The sequence below is a fragment of the Crocodylus siamensis genome, chromosome 4, assembly GCF_052110815.1.
Source record: "Crocodylus siamensis isolate JL-2025a chromosome 4, ASM5211081v1, whole genome shotgun sequence".
NCBI classification, from domain to species: domain Eukaryota; kingdom Metazoa; phylum Chordata; order Crocodylia; family Crocodylidae; genus Crocodylus; species Crocodylus siamensis.
The window spans coordinates 230,444,606-230,463,705 of record NC_143398.1 but is presented as its reverse complement, the minus strand read 5'-3'; the positions used below and the strand labels follow the sequence as shown (position 1 = coordinate 230,463,705).

The 19,100-nt window shown below is 41.8% G+C and overlaps 1 protein-coding gene across 8 annotated transcripts in view; it reads left to right on the top strand.

Annotated features, from left to right (window-relative positions):
- The window catches only part of R3HDM1 (R3H domain containing 1), a 109,300-nt gene that overhangs the window by 50,142 nt on the left and 40,058 nt on the right, over positions 1-19,100 (top strand). For all 8 annotated transcript variants that reach the window (XM_090045864.1, XM_090045861.1, XM_090045858.1 and 5 more), the window contains 2 exons: positions 2,278-2,538; positions 4,173-4,296. In XM_090045864.1, coding sequence (XP_089901990.1) covers positions 2,278-2,538; positions 4,173-4,296 — 385 coding nt within the window. The remainder of the gene's footprint in view (positions 1-2,277; positions 2,539-4,172; positions 4,297-19,100) is intronic.

The following is a 19,100-nucleotide window of genomic DNA, read 5'->3' as shown; positions in this document are numbered from 1 at the left end:
TCTGCAAACATTAGTACAATAGGGATGTGAGATATGTAGAAGTATAGTTTTGTATTAGGCTAATGTTGTAATGTAGTCCAGAAATACATTCTTTAATAAAGAATGTGCAGATGTGCCTTAGTTCATTGAGCTCCATATAATCAAAAGTACTTAATTAGTTACTATTATATATATTTAAATGTACAGTTTTGAAAGAGAAAAATAACTTCACTATAATTTTATTTTTTAACATAAGATTCTTTGATTTTGTGTTTCAAATTTTTGGGATCTCTACATTGGTCACACTGTAACATTCCCTTTTCAGTATGGTGCTCAGCTGCAATATTCCCCACCTCTTCCACAGACCAAGGACTGCTTGCTCTAGGGAATAGGTTGGGGTCTTTGCCTCCTGTTCCCTCTGCTCCTGAGGAAGCTGTAGGCACCAGCTTTGAAGTGCCATTTGGGGAACTAGCTGCCCCCTGTACAGCACTTGGGTACTGCTCCTACAGCCCTACGTCAGGGCTGTGGTCACCAGCCTTGAAATGGTGCACGACTTTCCCCAGGACTGGGAGATGCGGAGCAACCTCTGCTCCTCACACCTTCCTCATGCTGGAGTAGTGAAGAGGAGGCAGTTGCAGGAAATTTCTCAAAAATTTTCACCACTGGAAATGAACACTTGTTTCTTCTGACTAGGTGTTGTGTTCAGCAGGCTGGTTGGTGGTATTCAGTTTGGTCTGGTAATAGATTCAGAGCATTTCACCTCTGGGTCACCAGTTCAAATGTGAACCAAGCTGGTAATCTTCAAAATGTATTTCTTACAGATGGCTGGTAGTAAAATAAGCTGATGGTCTCTGTCCAGAATATATGTGATAAGTGCCCGTAACCCATAAAAAGACCTGCAGTTTCCTTTTAGTAGTAGTATCAACAGAAAGATATCATGGTGAATGGCCCATAAAAACTGAATTGCTATGTGATCTTTGTCGGGTGAACTCTTCCAGCTTATAGTTTAGTTATACTGATAGTGTGATGTAAATAAGCTTCTGTTTTCTCAGCCTGTACTGTGTTGAAACAGTTGGAAAGGTGTTCATACTCCAATTTCAATCTCTTCAGGAACACTAGCTTCCTTCTAAATTATGCATCTTGAAAAGCAGACCTTGAGTTAAAATGCGTGCGTGCTGAGGGCTGAGCTTGAGAGCTGAGTCGATAGGCAAGCAATGAGCTAAAAACAATAGCTAAAATATTACAAATAGTTTTAATTACAATGAAAATCTACCAGTAATTTCATTAGGAATATGCTCAGCTTTAGCATTATTGTATTTTGTGGTGTAAAGTGTGATGTAGTTCTGCAAAATACAGGAGTCACACAAAAATGTAAGGAAAATACTTGTATGTAATTTGGATGATTTTCTAAATCCATTATCTGCTTTGCAGAATGAAGAACTTACATTTCAGCCATTTGATCTTCTTCACTACAAACTGAGGAAGGCCCGGTGTCCATAATATAGCTATGGCATGATGTCTGTGTATGCCACTGCCTTTTTTAAAGTCCAAGATTGAGGTGTGAAGTGAAGCTTCCAGGTTAAAAAAAGACATAATATGGAAAGAGTTGGAACTTCACTGAACATTTCCAGTGTCTATAAAATGGACCCCAATTCTTAATTGTAGAATATCAGTGTTATCATGCTACAGATAAAAATAAATGACACACACACTCATTGAAAATTTGAAAATAAAGTCCCTTTCCCATTCAGTAATTTTTTTGTATTTTTTTTTTATTTTGCTCTGTAAAAACCAAAATGCAAAATTAGATTCATCAGCACTTATTCACGATTGATATATGCTCATTAGTTTTCTTCTGTGGCAATACTGTGTGCATCCTGCTCTTTCTCTGAGAATTAAGTATTTTCACTTGGCTTTTGCTTCAGATCAGAAAATACTGATAAATACAGTAATTGTATAAAATACAACAATTGTGGATCTAATTTATAGCAGCTTGATATTTTACCCTCACAATATGGAGAATGACATACCTAAATAAAACCTATTCTTTGTTTCAAATATTAAACCTTGAAATGATTATATTTGAGCATAATTTCTCCACAAATTACCTTAATAATAATTCCTATGTTTGGTTTCTGTTCTGAAGCTTTACTTGTCATTATTTTTCTTTATGTTGTTAATACCGTATATAACTGGATATTGTCATTTTACACTTACTGAAGAATTGACCTAACAAGTACTCTTCACCTATTTTCAAAGTGGAATTTAATTTTACCGTCTTTTTTTTTATCATTATAGCAAGACAACCTAGGGTCACAATTTAGCCATATGAGTCTTGCTCGCCAGCCATCTTCTGATACTGCTGAAGCTCACACCATGTTCCAGTCCACTGTAGTACTTCAGCCCCCACAGCAGTCTGGCTATATCATAGCAGCAGCCCCACCTCCTCCACCACCACCAAGCCAACCAGTTCCTGCTCCTGGCTATTCTGCATCCAGTCATCCTGTTAACCAGCAGGTGCTCCAGCAACAGGGATATATGCAGCAACCGATATCACAGGTATATAAACTGTGTTTTCCCTTACAGCACAACTTAAATGTTGGCCATGGCATCTTTAATGAGCATATTCATTAAGGGATTAAGCTAATACAGGGGTATTAAACATACAGCCAGCTGAGCTACTGGCAGGCCTAGTAATATGGGGCATAACTAGGGGTGGGCATAGCCTGACACACAGTGCAGGACTCTGGAGCCCTGTGGACATGACCATCAGCAGCAGATGTGTGAGGAGCCACGTGGTCCAGATCCAGCCCAGGGGGCAAGGTGAGCTCCATACCCCTAGGTTAGTGGATCTTTTTTTGCTTGTTTTGCTTACGTGCCTTGAAGCCAAATTACAAAATGAACAGCCATCCAGGTTTCATGCTTGTCTACTCATAACTGATAGAGACTTATGAGTGACAGTGGGCGTGTCTGCATGAGATGCTGTGTCACCATAGCAATGCACTACGGCAACATAGCATCGGTGGGTGCAAACCCTAACGCTGCAGCTACATCACTGTAGCAACACACTCCCTCGCTATAGCATTTTTCTGCAGCGACATAGCAGCTAAAAATGACTGCGCACCACTGGCACAGCACAGTATGAGCTTTTACTGTGCCATCATTTAGTACCACAGGTAGAAGCACCCAGTAAAAAATAAATCTGTATCATTAGCAGTGAGATTTAATATCTAACATAATATAAAATATGCATATATCTGCTCTGTTTTTAAAATGTTTTAATTTTATTCTTTTAAACAATAAACTTGTTTACAGTGGAAAAATCATCGTCTTTTTAGTACACCCACTCGGGTACATAAAGATGAAATAGCTGCTTATTTTGGCCTCACCCTATTTGTAAAACAACAACAATTAATAGACCTCCACAGAGCCTGTTCCAAAATTTACTGAAAATTATTGATGATGCCAGTATAGGGAATGCAGAAAACAAACGAGTTGCATTCCTTTTTGCCATGCCAGAAATACACCATAATGCGCTTTACTGAATGAAAGATAAAATTGAAACAAAATGAATACTCTGTCTTTAAGCATCTTTTATTGTGGGGCTGTCCAACTTCAAAGTGGCCAGGGCCACATGCCCAATGGGCTGCACTAAGTGGTGGTTGCACACCTCAGGAGGGCACTTGGGGTTGGCCACAGGCACACACCTGTGGGCCCTTTGTCCAGCTGTACCACATGTGAAGGTGGGGACTCCATACTCCATTACATGGGCATGCAGATGCCCCTCCCTGCATGGCGTGGCACCCCTTCAGCTTCTTGTGGGCTCCTCTGTGGCCCTGTGCCACATAAGTACTCTGGGCTGCTGGCTCCCCTAGCACCATGGGACTACACCACTCCATTCTTTCCCATTCCCTGGGGATGGAGCATGCAGCAGAAGCCAGGGAGTTCCCAGTCCCCAGCTACTGCTGTAGCTGAAACAATAGCAGCAGCAGTGACCAAGGGGCTGTTAACCCCACCAGCTGGACAGCCACGTTTTATTTAATTATGCATATTTTGCCTGAATTGCCATTATTATATGCATCTTTTTGCTGCAGCACAGAAACTGCCTCTCTCTTCTTTCAGCATTCATTGTTTTTCTGCTGCCTTTTATAAACTTGAAAATGTGAATTTCCTAAATGTTGATCTTTTTTCAGATGCCAACTTGTTATTGTGCTCCTGGCCAGTATCCACACTCCAGTCAGCAATATCGACAAGTTACTTCTGTCCATTACAACACACAGCAAAGCCAACCACTGCCACAGCCTGCACAACAGACAGGTTTGCTGAGTTTTTTCACTGCTTTTTGTGCTTACAGGCTTTTAAGAATACTGCTGATGCTTTCAGATATTTAATTTCAGCAAAGCAACATCAGCTAGTTATGCAGAAACATTTTTCAGTTCATAAAACTTGAATAGATTGCACATGAAACTTGACATTTGTAGAACTTCGGGGGTCATCTAGCTCAGTCCTAGTCTTCCGACCAGGTGTAGGATTTGCTCTTTCTGAACCATCCCAAACATACCTACCCAGCATTTTTTTAAAACTTCAAATGAGACAGATTCCACAAATTCCCTATAAGCAGCTTGTTCTATGTCTTAATTTTAGCCCATAAAATTAATATAAATAAGTCCATCCTGTAACTTGAGTTTCATGGTTCCTTATTTCTTCAGTTGCTGAATTAAATATTCTTCAAATCTCAGGGGGGAATTTATGTGCAAATAGGTAGCTTTGGGGTTAAGATTCCATTTCTCAAACTGAGGGACATTTGAATGGCATGTCCACTTCTTCAGAAGTTACCTACCTACCCTCCCAAATGGGGTTGGGAGGGTAGGTACCAGCAGCCAGTCCCGGAGCAGTGGTCACATGCAGAGTAGCGGTGTGGAGTGGTGGATGGCAGTGCCAGCCACTGTGTACAAGCTTCCCCCTCTGCTGCTCTGGGACTGGCTGCCACTACTGCACGATGTAGTGTATTTTTAAAAGTGCTGGATTTTCGAGAATTCCGGATTTTTCGTATCCAGATTTATGAGGTTATACTGTAGTATTAATTCTTCTGCTACTTTTTGTTTGTAAGAGGCTGCAGCTGCAAAAGTATCAACTGATACTTTTTAGTCTATATATCATTTGTGATATAATGAGATCTAGATGTCAAAGAAATTACTATATCTGTTCATGATTTAAGTCCTTTGGCATTACATATCAAGTCAGTCCTGTTTCTGGTAACGGCCGCTCTTCTGTGTTTGTAACATCTCTGGTAAAATCCCACAGGACTAATTTCTGGTCTCTTCTCCTCTATTTTCTCTCCACCTTTCCCTTCCAGATCACCTTTAATTTTAACTACTGCTTTAAATCTTCTGATAATTTTGAATTTTCTGAATTGCTAGGAATGTTTAGATTCCAAAAGTAGATTATTTGCTTTTGGTGAGAGAAATGAATTGAGATATGAGCCAAACTTCATCAGAAGTGACCAGTGATATTAAAAGTGCAGCTTATGGGCATCTATACATGTGCTCCAGGATGGAGTATGGGGGCTCCCAAGAGCCGCTCTAATTAAAATGCCCACAACGTCTCGTGTATTCAGCATACTTTGTTTAAAAATGGTGATGGGGGTGTTTTATCTAAAGTTCATTCAACAACTTTAGGTAGTTAAAGCACCCCTACCACCATTTAGAAACATGGGACACTGAATACACAAGACACTGCAACACACTGGAGTATTTTGATTAGAATCAGAATGTGTCCAACCACGTGTAAAAGTGCCTTGCAGGACACAGCCTCTAAATTAAGCCTTTTAACTTGGTAACTTGAAATTCGAGATACATTCTCAACTTACTAGCAATCTGGGTAAGTTAACCCTACAGTCAGAATGCTTAATATTCTACTCATTTATTTCCTTAATTTATGAAGGTCCTATTGAACACACTTAGGACCAGGTATAGTTGATTGTACAGCTTAAAATTTTGACAGCTTCAGAATGTTTGTATTTCCAAAGCGAAGTTGTTCACTCTCTCAGACTGTTCCAGGATGTTTTTTCCTCCACCACAATATACTGCCATGGGCTATGGCTATTAATCTGTAACTCCCAGTAAAGCTGCTGTGCTTCTGGAATCACACAAGAGTTTGCTAACAGAGGATCCAAGTATTACAGTTTGAGGCCACCGCAGAAGCGCTTACAGTGCAGCCTGTGAGATTCAACAAGTCTGCAAATTACACTAAATACCTTGTGATAAAGACATGGAAAAGAAAGGGAAAGGAAGGAAGTGATGCTTTTTACAGAAATGTGCATGAACAGTAATAATTTTTCTGCTTTTACAACTCAAGGTGATGTCTCTTATTTCAAAGACACTTTGCTGCAAGGTATACTGTAGATACTACAAATTCCCTATCTGATGAGAGAGTGCTTTTATTGACTGTGAAAATTCTTTCCTTAAACAGTTACTAATTTTACTATTCTGTAATAGTTTAACTATGTCTACAATAGTTTAACTTCTTTACAGATTCTGTCCACCTCAGATAAGTTATAGTGGCAAATCTGGAAGTTTCATACACTGTATTTTTAAAATGTTAACTGTGCCTTCTAACCACCTTTGATGCCTGTATTGACCAGTTTCAGTTGGATAGAAGTGCTGCTTTTGAACATGAGAAAAGTACCTTCAAGCAACCTTCATGAAGGTTGTTTTCTTTCCTGAGTTAACAATGACAATTACTTCCACTATCTAGTTATAAATGTAACCTTTGGCTCTGACCTTTCAACCTTGGCCCAAATGTATTAACATCTACAGATTTACATTCTGAAATCTGCATCAGGCCCCTTTTACAAATCAAAATTGTACCCAAAGTTCACTTATCTACAATTTGTCATATCCACAAAATGTTGTTATAAATGAAGGCGTGTTGTTGGTAAGAACAATGCAGATAAATGCAAGTAGGTTATAAATATGTGTGAAGTGCAAAACCATAGTAGCAGTTAGCACTTCAGTTATATAATTGAATTTCATTTTATGTATGAATTTATGGAAATCATGGGTGTCAGGAAACATAACTTTAGTGTAACTACAGTGTGATTAAATTTCAGTATAAAATGTAACATTTTTAGAATGTATTTTTAAATCTAATCTTTTTGGGATACAGATGCCTTCCCTCTATGTAGCCCAGAATTTACCTGTGTCTAACAAAGTAAGAGGAAAATTGAATTAGGACTGTGCAAGGGGGAGTTAGAATTTGTTTGCAAGGGTTGGTGAATTTTTTTGACTAAAACTTATGTGTATATGGTGCCAGTAAAATACTGAAGTTTAGAGCCTTTCATTCCTGTCCATATTCTGCATAAGCAAGGTACTTTCATTTTGAAGAATAACTGCAGCTTTTTATTTACTTGAAAAATTAGGAACAATGGGTGCTGATTCTAGTTACTTTGTGATGCCATGTCAAAAATGGTTAGTTGCAAAGCTGTCTGTCTGAACAAAAAGTAGGACTGATTTAAAAAAAAAAGAAGGGGGTTTTCTACTTCATATATTACAAAAACATATATATGGCACTAGAGATGACCCAAGCAGGGTGCGGAGCCCGGGGCAAATCAGCCTGTGCGGGGCCCTGCCCCTGGATGCAAGGAAGCTGACGGTGGATTTGGCAGCGGGGGTGAGGGGGTGCTGAACTGCCAGATGTGCAGCCGGCAGCAGCATGGAGTTACCACGCTGCTCTGCCTGGCTCTGCGGGGCCTGGGGCAGTTGCCCTGATTTTTGCGCTCCACCCCCCACCCCCACCCCCACGGGACTGACCTGTATGGCACCTTCATATAGAGGAACAGTGTGTGTGGCTGGAAGGAGCGTTTGAAGAACTGGCAAAGGTAGCAAGATGCCTATTTTACTCTTAGCTCTCTCTCTGCTGTTACATGACCCTCAGTAACTCATTAAACTGCCCCAATTATCTATGGCAAAATGGGTATTAAGTGGTTGTCTATATATATTCCATCTTTGGATGCATATGCTGATCCTTATAGCTTTGGGCATCCCCCTACCTCAGTGATAAGAAGCATAAAGACAACCACACTTGTGGGTGCACATGCATTGTCCAAGCTGCTTGCTCATGGTCTACCACTTCACTATGAATAGCAGTAAATAGTTACTTCCCAGTTTGTTATTGATTGTATTTTAGGGCAAAAAACATTCTGAAATTGTAGTGTTTCCTCTTCTGGAGGAAGAAAACCTGATGAGTATATTTTTTTCATTTTTGTTGTGTTGTTTTGTTACTTGGGAGTCTGCTTTAGGACTATGACCAATCATTATGACTGAATAACTCCAGGCTTTAAAACTTGCCCTTTATATAAGACTATGAAGTTATCTGTTGATGGACACACCACATGTTTATTGTGTCTACATGTGAGACATAGCAAGTAGATATACATTTTAAATGTATAAGGGAACCTAAAGAGTAGTGCGTCTGGAGATTTAACATCTGGAGAGATTCATGCATCTCTCTTCTGACCCCTTGAGAATCAACGTTTCTGAGCAAACATCCTGAAAAAAATATTAATTGACTCCTTTGCTCGTGGAACTTAATCATAGAAAATTAGGGTTGGAACGGACCTGAGAAGGTCATCTAGTCCAACCCCCTGCTCAAAACAGGACCCTGCCCAACTGTATCATTGCAGCCAAGGCTGTGTCAATCCTCCTTAGTTGCTAAGACTTCAGAACAAGGGATAGAACAGGTCGTGACCCTTAAAAGGAAAAAATGTCTAGGCTTCTTTCCCACCACTTCCTTGAGAAGTCAGTCATCTAACCCTTTCCAAGAGTGTAAACAAGCCTTGCATTTCTCTCCAAGTGAGGAAGCCTTTTGTTCCAGGATCCTATAGACATACCAGTCCATTGTCCCACTTCATGTACCTGTGAAATAGGCAAGATAAAATGTACTTACACTTTTTTCCAGAGATAATGCTGTGTGTGTGTCTAAGTTAACAGTGGTTCATTCAAATTGCCAGTTATTCCAGAGACAAACCTGTCAGGCTGTGTGCTCTCTCTGGCCACTGAGCAGCAAGACAGCTTGTAAAGGGCCATGCCACTCCTCTTTTGTCCTGAGTTTTGACTTCATCAGTTGGGACTGCCTCATATGGGACTTTGGTGTATAGCTTAAGAATGGAAGGGTGGTTCAGTCTCTAATTCTGTTGCATTACAGGCTTCTTATCTGAGTACGCAACAACAGTAAAACTTATGATGATGGATTTCATGATGTCAAAATCTGTCCAGATAGTACTTGCATTAAGACCATGTTGCCATTTGTTACTGCTGTAGGCAGACTTGGACTGGCATCTAACAGATGAAGGGCTCAATATTCTGGTTTCAGTTCCCTGAGTAAATCACGTTAACGTACCTGGTCTTTTGTGGTGGATCTTTTGAATATTTGTTTAAGAAATCTAAAAGGTTGTTCTATTACATGACACAAAGCTGAACCTGAAATAGTTGTTGTTCCATTATAGCAGGAGCAGCAGCATTCTCTGTATTCATGGCAGCAATATCCTACCTAAGGAGACGAGTTAATAAATCTTACTTCTCATTGTACTGTTTAATACCTTTTAATTGTATTTATACTATAATGCATTTAATAGCTATAAAATGATCTGTTTCTCTGGGTTTCTTTAACATTTGTTGTGCATAGTAATGTGATGCATCTTCCTGAGGATATTGTAAATGAAGCCATGTTTGTTTAATATTTAGGAACGGTTTGACCTTATTCATGAGCTGTTGGATTCGGGGCCGTAACACTGTCTGAGAGGGTTACATTTCTCACAGTGAACCGGTCTCTTTTTCAGCTGCTTCCTGGCTTCCTTTTTAAGGAATTTCAGGTGCGTTTGTCTTGTGTTCCATTTCTCAATAAAATTGCTTGTACATATTTTGTGAACCTAAAACATTTAAGAAGATAGTGCTTTTGCTGATCAGAGAAGTGGCTTCTCCTAAGGGACCTATGATTTGGATAAGGGGGGAGTTAAACCAGCTTCTGCTTTTCAACCTCCAAGTTCAAATATAAACACTCCTCATCATTTCCCTGGATTTTTCATTTATTTTGGTATGAAGGTTATGTTTCTTTCCCTTGACGTGGTTTTTCACAAAATGCATAAGAAAGCTTTTATTTCTGTTTTACTTATAAAGATTTAAAATCATAGTATTAGTTACCGTATTGTATTAATATTGAGAAGCATGTGTTCTTTGATTGTAGCTGCCATGTCAAACTATTTTTCTAAAAGAAAACAGTGTGTTACAGCAGGTGCAGCCTTTTTTGCTGAGTGCTGCATTTCTATCATACTTTCTCTGCCGTGGTGAAGTAGTGAGGCTAAAAATAGAACCTTCTTTGGAACCCCGTAGGGAAACATCTTAGCAATCAATTTATATTGTCCCAGTTCTTCTCTCAGCTTGGAAAATTGATTGAGTCTGTCTGAAAGTGCCAAAAGAAGCTGAAAAATATTCAAAGCAACATTGCAGTTGCTTGGAAATGAGAATGTTACGTTGCAGCACTATTGATTGCATCCATCACATACTGGAACTTCAATATTACTGCTGTTACTCATGTTAGACTGCTTTTTAGATGTGATAGATTATATAGTAACTTAGTACATTAAGGTATCTCTTTTGTTAGAAAGTATCTTTTAGAGCAATTGAGGGATGAAAAGTTTATATGTAGTTTGAAATTGCAAATTTCTTCATATTAAATGGCATTGCTTTGGTGTCCCTCAGCACTGTTGCAAAGTAAAAATTAAAATGAAGTTACAAAGTTGATATTTCTATGCAAAGTACATGGTGAATTTTATTCTGATACGTGTTCTCTTAATTTTGTCTATTTGATAATAAAACTAAGGCTCGCCTTGTATTCAAGACCTGTGTACATTTCAAGAGCACTGACTTCAATGAATGTATAAAGGAAAAAAGTGTGGCTGTCATGTTTCAGCATTATAAATGTTGCTAACTAGGCAAGGAATCTTAAACATCTCTACAAAAAATTTACCTGAAAGAGTCAAACTATATTTTGCCAGCTGCTACTATATTTCACTTCCAAGTAATAAATGTCTGAAAGCAAAAACTTGATTCTTCACCTGAGTTAGTTCCAGGGAGAATGTATTTATATTCTTCATGGTCCTTCCTTTGGCAGTCATAATGTTCTTGTAGCAGTAAGGCTTTACTTTGCACCCTAGGTTTGTCTCCACTGAGATTTGTAACACTACTATAATATATAAATTGAAAAAAAATGGGCACATTGTGCTGAAGTTTATTGCTCTCAACTGCCACGTTTACATGTGCACCCGGGACTGTGGCATGTTGAGCCAGGTCAGTCAGCTTGCCAGCTCGGGCCTGCTCCGACAGCTCCAGATGCTGCAGAAGGGCTGGTTGGGGCACAAGGTGAACCTTAGTTTTATTATTAGTGCTTTTTCCCCCCTTTTTATTAAAGCTGTATTTGTTTTCACACTTAAATTTCAGGTCCTTTTTTTAAAAAAAAATGTCTTGGATTTCACTGGAGTTTGGTATAATGTAGCCCATGTTTATTTATTTAGCTGTGCCATTTTAAAAGGTAAAGTACACTTGCTTATGTAAAAAAAACTAACCAAATAAACAGCTAAAGGATAGAGAGGAACATCACAGGTTCTAAACACTTCAGAGTTATTTTTTCTTACTTTTATCTTCAAAGTTTAGGTTATCTAAAGATGCATGGACACATCTACACAAGACATTTTCTGTGGAGCTGCCTAATTAGCTTCGAAGTACTACACGTGCAGCTCTATTAGGCACCAGTAAACTAATTAGCTGTGCTGCAGGTTAGTACTTGTAAATACAAGTACTATCCTGCAGTGGCATTATTTAGTGCATAGCATCACACATGTAGATGCTTAAGGGGCTGGCTGGGGCACAGGGTGCTTCAGCATGCGGGCTGCCTGCTGGCTGGCTCTGCACTAGAGCACCCTTGAGCCCCAACCAGGCCTTCTGCAGCATCTGGAGCTGTCAGAGCAGGCCCGAGCTGGCAGGCTGACCAACCCAGCTCAACATGCCGCAGTCCCGGGTGCACGTGTAAACGTGGCAGTTGAGAGCAATAAACTTCAGCGCAATGTGCCCATTTTTTTTCAGTTTATATATTATAGTACTGTTACAGATTTGAGTGGAGGCAAACCTCGTGTGCAAAGTAAAGCCTGCCTGCTACAAGAGCATTATGATTGCCAAAGGAAGGACCATTAAGAATATAAATACATTCTCCCTGGAACTGACTCAGGTGAAGAATCAAGTTTTTGCTTTCAGACATTTATTACTTGGAAGTGAAATACAGTAGTAGCTGGCAAAATATAGTTTGGCTCTTTCAGGTAAATTTTTTGTAGAGATGTTTAAGATTCCTTGCCTAGTTAGCAACATTTATAATGCTGAAACATGACAGCCACACTTTTTTCCTTTATACATTCATTGAAGTCAGTGCTCTTGAAATGTACACAGGTCTTGAATATGAATGCAGTTCATATGTGCCGTTTCTCTAACAGAAGATAATTCTACCCGAGTCCTTGACTGAAATTGTCTTTGCTTGTTTATAGAACTAGCACAGTTTAGATCAGGGAATGCCATCATCTTATGCACTCAACTCTGGACAAAAGTTAAGTATTTGAGAATGGTCTTTTATGACTTATAAGAATAGAAATACACTAGCTCAGTACCCAACTGAGACTTTTCATTTTTTCAGCCAGCCAAATATCTCTCTTACATGGTCCTTATGAAGCCTCTGATAGGTAAAAGGTTGAAGAAAAATTCTGTTTTCAACCAGCTGGGCATATGACATATAATATACAATTTCAGCAGTATCACTGATGGCTCTTAAAAATCATTATTTATCTTTTCTTAGAGGGTAAGAGTTCCAGTGGCTAGTTGGGGACAAATTGTAAATATGAAAACTGAAGTGCTATTGCTTCACCTTGTGTTATTCCCTCTAATTTCTTTCCACAGTACCTTAACGTAAGGTAGAATTTTGTCTCTGGAGTTGCATTTCATCAACTTTTTAGTTCAAATTTACTGAACTGTCATTTTTTTTTTTTTAAATTTAGATTTTATAAAAAGTGGGACTTTGGAAAGCACACATTTTACTGATGGCTTAGCTTTGAATCTCACTATTTTTCCCTTTTTTCTGTTTTGGAATTTAGCAGTTGCTTCATTGCATTCATCAAGAAGTGTGTATACTTCATTATGTGCAAAGAACAAATGGCTTTTTGCACAATCTTCTGTGCAGTTTAAACAGAGACTTGAACAGTTTGTTTACGAATGAATGTGATGTCTATTGCCCACTAAAATACTTAACTTATGATTTAAACTAACATATTTACTCAAATATAAGACAAGGGTTTTCCCCCCAGTCAACATGGGGGCAGAAAACCCTTCATCTTACATTCTCATACAAGTACACCTCACTAAATGCATTGTCTAACATTAAACATCTGCCAAAAGCAGCATGTGCTCAGTAATGGAAACCAACTATAAAGTTGATTAAATGAAGCCAACACTGAGTATGACTATGAAACACATGGCCCATCTGCAGTAAACGTACAGATGGGAATCTTTTTGTATTTACATATTTTATTAAAAACACATTTATCACCCTGTACTTACAAAGCTTGACATATTGAGCATCCTTATTTTACCAAAACTTCATATTGCAAAAACAACTACATGCATCTAAAAAGATACTACATACATTAAACACTTAAACAACATACTTCTGCTTCCCACAAAAAAAAACCCCAACCCTTATAGGCTCTCTTTCTTCATACCATGAAAACCTATTACCTCAGTAACCACCTGAAACTCTCTGCCCCTCCCATCAGTTCTCTTTCTTGGTTCAGTGAAACAAGTGAATCCAGTCTTTTTTCCTCCACTTTTCTACCTCTTCTCTGACTACTTCTTTCTCCCAGTCAATGTAGTATTTCAATTAATGTAGTCCCAGCTTCAGGCACCTTTCTTTCAGTGAAACCCAAACACTTAAAAACCCAGGGGCTTCTACCTTCCATAAACTAGTTTTAACGCATGCCAATGAAATCCTTAATAACATTGCCTCTGGTCCCTTTGGTACGAGTCCATATAGTACCATCTCCTGTGCTAACAACAGGTTTATTTTGGTGACGCTCAGAGGAGCAGAGGAGTTCTACAGCAGGGCTTTTCAACCGAGGGTACATGTACCCCTCGGGGTACTTTGGAAGGCCTCAGGGGTTGTGGCAGTGGCACAGAGAAGCTGGCGGCACTTCCAGTCTTGCTGCTGCATGCTGCGCAGAGGACACCCCCACCCCGCCCGCCCGCCCGCTTGTTGACTGGTTTCCAGGTGTACCCCTACCAAAAAAGCCCTGTTCTACAGAATTCTACAGTATGTGTGTGTGTGCATGTCTGTCGAAGTTTTTTGCCTTTACAATTTCGAAATAACCAACTTTGTTATTTTGAACACTGTTTATTGAAGGCATTTCTCTAGCCACTGTCGTCATTGTATCTAAGTGCCATGCAAACCTAAAGCCATGTTATTTATGTCAGTAAGGTAGAACTCTCCTCTCTCCATCTGAATTTCCTGATAAATCCCAGAGTGGAAAATGGACGAGGTACAACTTGGGATCAGCTTTTGTGTATGGGAAAGGTTTTTGTTAGAGCAGTCATTTTGCTCTTGAGCATGGATCCTGATTTTTTTTTTTTTTTTGCAGAGGATGGTATATTTAGCTTTACATACTGTTTCCTTTAAGTTTTATGTTCAACCCAGTGTGGTGGGAACTAAATTCATAGTTTCATAGTAGCTAGGGTCAGGAGGGACCTGAACAGCATCTAGCCTGACCCCCTGCCACAGGCAGGAATGAATGCTGGGTTCACAGACCCCAGACAGGTAATCATGTAACCTCTTCTTGAATTTACCCAAGGTAGGGGTGAGGACCACTTCCCTAGGAAGTTGGTTCCAGATTTTGGCTACCCTAACAGTAAAATGTTGCCTCCTGATCTCTAACCTAAACCTATTCTCCATCAGCTTATTACTATTGTTCCTTGTCACCCCAGGTGGTGCTGGGGAGAAAAGGGCTCTACCTGTTTGCTGTTGATCTCCCCTGATGAGTTTGTAGGCAGCCACCAGGTTCCCCTTCATCCTCTTCTTGCCAAAGCTGAACAAGTTCAGGTCCCTCAGTCTCTCCTCATAGGACCTGTCCTGCAGCCCTCTCACCAAGCGGGTGGCCCTCCTCTGAACCCTCTCCAGGCTGGCCACATCCTTTTCAAAGTACTGGTTGCAGTGCTCTGGTTGCGGCCTGACCAAAGTCTCATAGAGGGGGAGCATCACCTCTCTGGACCGGCTTGAGATGCATCTTTGGATGTATGACAAGATATGGCTGGCCTTGCTGGCTGCGATCTGGCATTGGCAGCTCATGTTCTTTTTGGAGTCAGTAATGACTCCTGGATCCCATTCTGCCCCTGTGCTTTCAAGAGGGGACCTCCCCAGCCTGTATGTATGCTGTGGATTCCTTTTCCCAAGGTGCAGCACCCTGCATTTGTCTACGTTGAACACCATCGTCTTCTCGTCTGTCCACTTTTGTAGTCTGTCTAAATCTGGTTGCAGCCTCTCTCTCCCTTCAAGTGTGCCCACCTCACCCCACGTCTTAGTGTCATCAGCAAACTTGGACAGCGTGCTTTCCACCCCCTCGTCCAAGTCGCTGATGAAGATGTTAAACAGTGCGGGCCTGAGGACTGAGCCCTGGGGTACCCCACTGCTCACATCTCGCTGAGTTGTGTACAATCTGTCCACCACTACTCTCTGGGTGTGCCCCATCAGCCAATTTTTTTACCCATCTGACTGTGTAGGCATCAATGCCACAGTTGCTTAATTTATTAATGAGAATGGGGTGAGAGGCAGTGTTAAAGGCCTTCTTAAAGTCTGGAAAGACTATATCCACAGCTACACCTGCACCCAAGGATTTTGTTTCTTGGTCACAAAAGGGAATCAGATTGGTCAGGCAGGGCCTGCCTTTGATAAACCCATGGTGATGGCCCTTGCTGCCCCCCCTGATGTGCTCCTTGATGATTCTCTCCAAGATCTTCCCAAGGACCAAGGTGAGGCTTACAGGCCTATAGTTACTTGGGTCCTCCTTCCCCACTTTCTAAAAAATGGGGACCACATTAGCTAGTTTCCAATCCCCTGGCACCTGGCCAAATGACCATGAATGGTCATACAGCTGGGCCAAGGGCTCCACGATGACCCCTGCCAGCTCCCTCAGCACCCTTGGGTGGAGGGCATCTGGACCTGCAGATTTAAAAATGTCCAGCCCTTCCAGAAGATCACTAACTACATCTGTACTGACTGAAGGCCTGACAGAGCTATCCCTGAGATTTGTCCCTGCCTCTGATAGGATGGATGTCCCAGTCCCTGTTTAAGAAAACAGAGGCAAAGAAACTGTTAAAAATACTGGCTTTCTCATCTGGTGTAGCCACAGAATTACCATTTGCGTCTTGCAGGGGCCCTACACTGCCTGGTGCCCTCTTCTTGCTCCCAGTGTACTTGAAAAAGGACTTTTTGTTGTCCTTAATCCTGGACGCTAGCCCAAGTTCCATCTCTGCCTTGGCCTTCCTAATAGCCCTCCTACACTCACAGGCCAAGGAGGAGTACTCCTCCTTGGTGACAGCTCCTCCCTTCCTCTGGTTGTACGCCCCCCTTTTAGTCCTCAGGCATTCCTGAATGCCCTTGCTGAGCCAAGGGGGTTTCTGAGCACTCTTACCCCCCTTGCTTCTCTCAGGGACTGTTACCCTTTGGGCCTGGAGGATCGCCCCCTTAAGGTATGACCATCCCTCATGGACTCCCATCTCTTCTATGTTTTGGGCCCTCAGTGCCTCCCCCACTAATCTCCTAAGCTCATTGAAGTTGGCCCTTCTGAAGTCAAGGACTTCAGTCTTGTTATAAATCCTTGGCATCCTGTGCTGGATAGTGAATTCCAGCAGGTGATGATCACTATTGCCCAGGTGGTCAAGGACCTGCAGTCCCCTCACCAGATCATCCACAGTGGCCAGGACCAGGTCCAGCAAGGCGTTACCCCTAGTGAGGCTGTGGACCTCCTGGATAAGATGAAGGTCCTGTAATGCAGCCAGGAACCTACGCGAGCGGTCAGACCTGGCTGTCTGTGCCTCCCAGCAAACGTCTGGGTAGTTTAGGTCACCCATGACAATGATATCCCTTGACCTAACCACCTCCATAAGATGACCGGAGAAGTCCCGGTCCAGCTTTTCCCCCAGCTTTTTCATCATCACCTGCTGGAATTCGCTATCCAGCACAGGGTGCCAAGGATTTATAACAAGACTAAAGTCCTTGACTTCAGAAGGGGCAACTTCAATGAGCTTTGGAGATTAGTGGGGGTTGGGTGGTCTGTAGTAGACACCCACTGTGAGGTCCCTTTCACCATGCCCCCCTTGTAGTTTGACCCACAGTGTCTCCACCCAACCCTCCTCTAACCTGAAGCTAATCCTTGATGATGTGAGTTGCTCTTTGACATAGAGGGCGACCCCCAACCGCCTGCCTTTCCTCTCTGTGAATTCATCACTAACATGGTTAATTTCTTTCTTTGATTTCCATGCATTACACCCAATCTTCTATGAAAACTGAAAATGGGGCTAGCAAACAGCTGACTGAATTCATTATAGACAGAATCCCATGTTCAGTTTATACAGCTGTATAAAATATTAGGTAGTTATCTTTCTTTTTCGATGTTCTACATAAGTGTTTCATAATAATTCTGCAAGTGTTTAGTATAGGGGTGGTCAAATTAACCTTTCAGATCCGATGCAGAGGCATCAATCTGTAGCACAAATACATGCCAGTTTCATGCTGTCACTCTTTCAGATGGAACAGCAGCCATGCTTTTGGTACCTGCTACAAACGTTCAGTAAAATTTAGGGGTGCACTCGAATAGAATTTTGGGGCCAGTACTGATGGCCAGTATTTAAGGAGCCATATCGGCTGATACTGATCCAATTCCAGTATGCAGCCGGGCAATGTAGAGAGGGGTGTCCAGCTGGTAAATATGTTGTGGGAAAAGGGGCGAGGAGGGAAGGAAGGGGCATGGGGGGAGGGGCAGACTGAGGCCCCCACAGTGAGGGAGGGAGTGGGGCTGTGGCAGGCGCTGCGGAGTTAGGGTGGGCCACAGGATGGAGCTACGAGCATCTCATCTGGGGAACTCTAGGGGGGCAGGGGAGTGGTTCCTGCCACAGTGTGCACCCGGGGAGGGCATGTGCCCCTGGATCTGTGTGCAGAGTGAGGGTGGGCCGCCACTGCGAGCTGAGGCCAGGGCTGGGCCAGGAGCTTGGAGTGGGCGGTGGCAGTGCTGGGAGGGGATTATGGGGGGGCTGCAGCCACCTCAAAATTCACCATAATCTCTCCTCCTCCCATAACCCCCTCCAAAGGCACCAAAGGGCACCAAAATACGAGTTTGCCCAGGGCACTAGACTCACGCACACACAAGCAGCCCATGCTCACTGCAGGATTTCCTGCTACCCTGCCCCGGCAGATCCCCACCCCAGGCAGGAGGGGAAGCAGCGCACCTCCAGCTGCAGCTCAGGAGGAGCCAAGACAGTGCAGGCAGGGTGGCACCAATCCAGGACTTTTGTTGCCATTTTCATCAACTAGCTGGGAATGCTAGGACAGCCTGTGAAATCCAGGACTGTCCCAGCCGAAATGGGACATGGTTACTCTACTTAAAGGCCAAATCAATTGGATTTATTGCCTGTTGATATACTTTGTAACTAACATAGAATAGGAGCCCCATACAGGTTTTAATGATATCATAGCCACTTTTAAAGTATAGGGCTGACAAGTAGTGCATTATTGTTCCACTTTCTTCACTGTAAACCATTTCTTGGAGGATCAAACCTTCAAGATGAAAGGTAATCCGTTTCCATGCTGGTATTGTTCTCATTAATACAGACTAATCTAATTGAGAATTGAATAGAGTAGAGTAGATGGCTAACCTGCAGCACAGGTGCATAAGCACCCTCTTTAAGTGGTTTGTGACAGATCAGGGAGTGGAGAGGCAGCACAATAGCAGATAAAACAGAAAGGAGAGCATCAGCTTAGTCGGG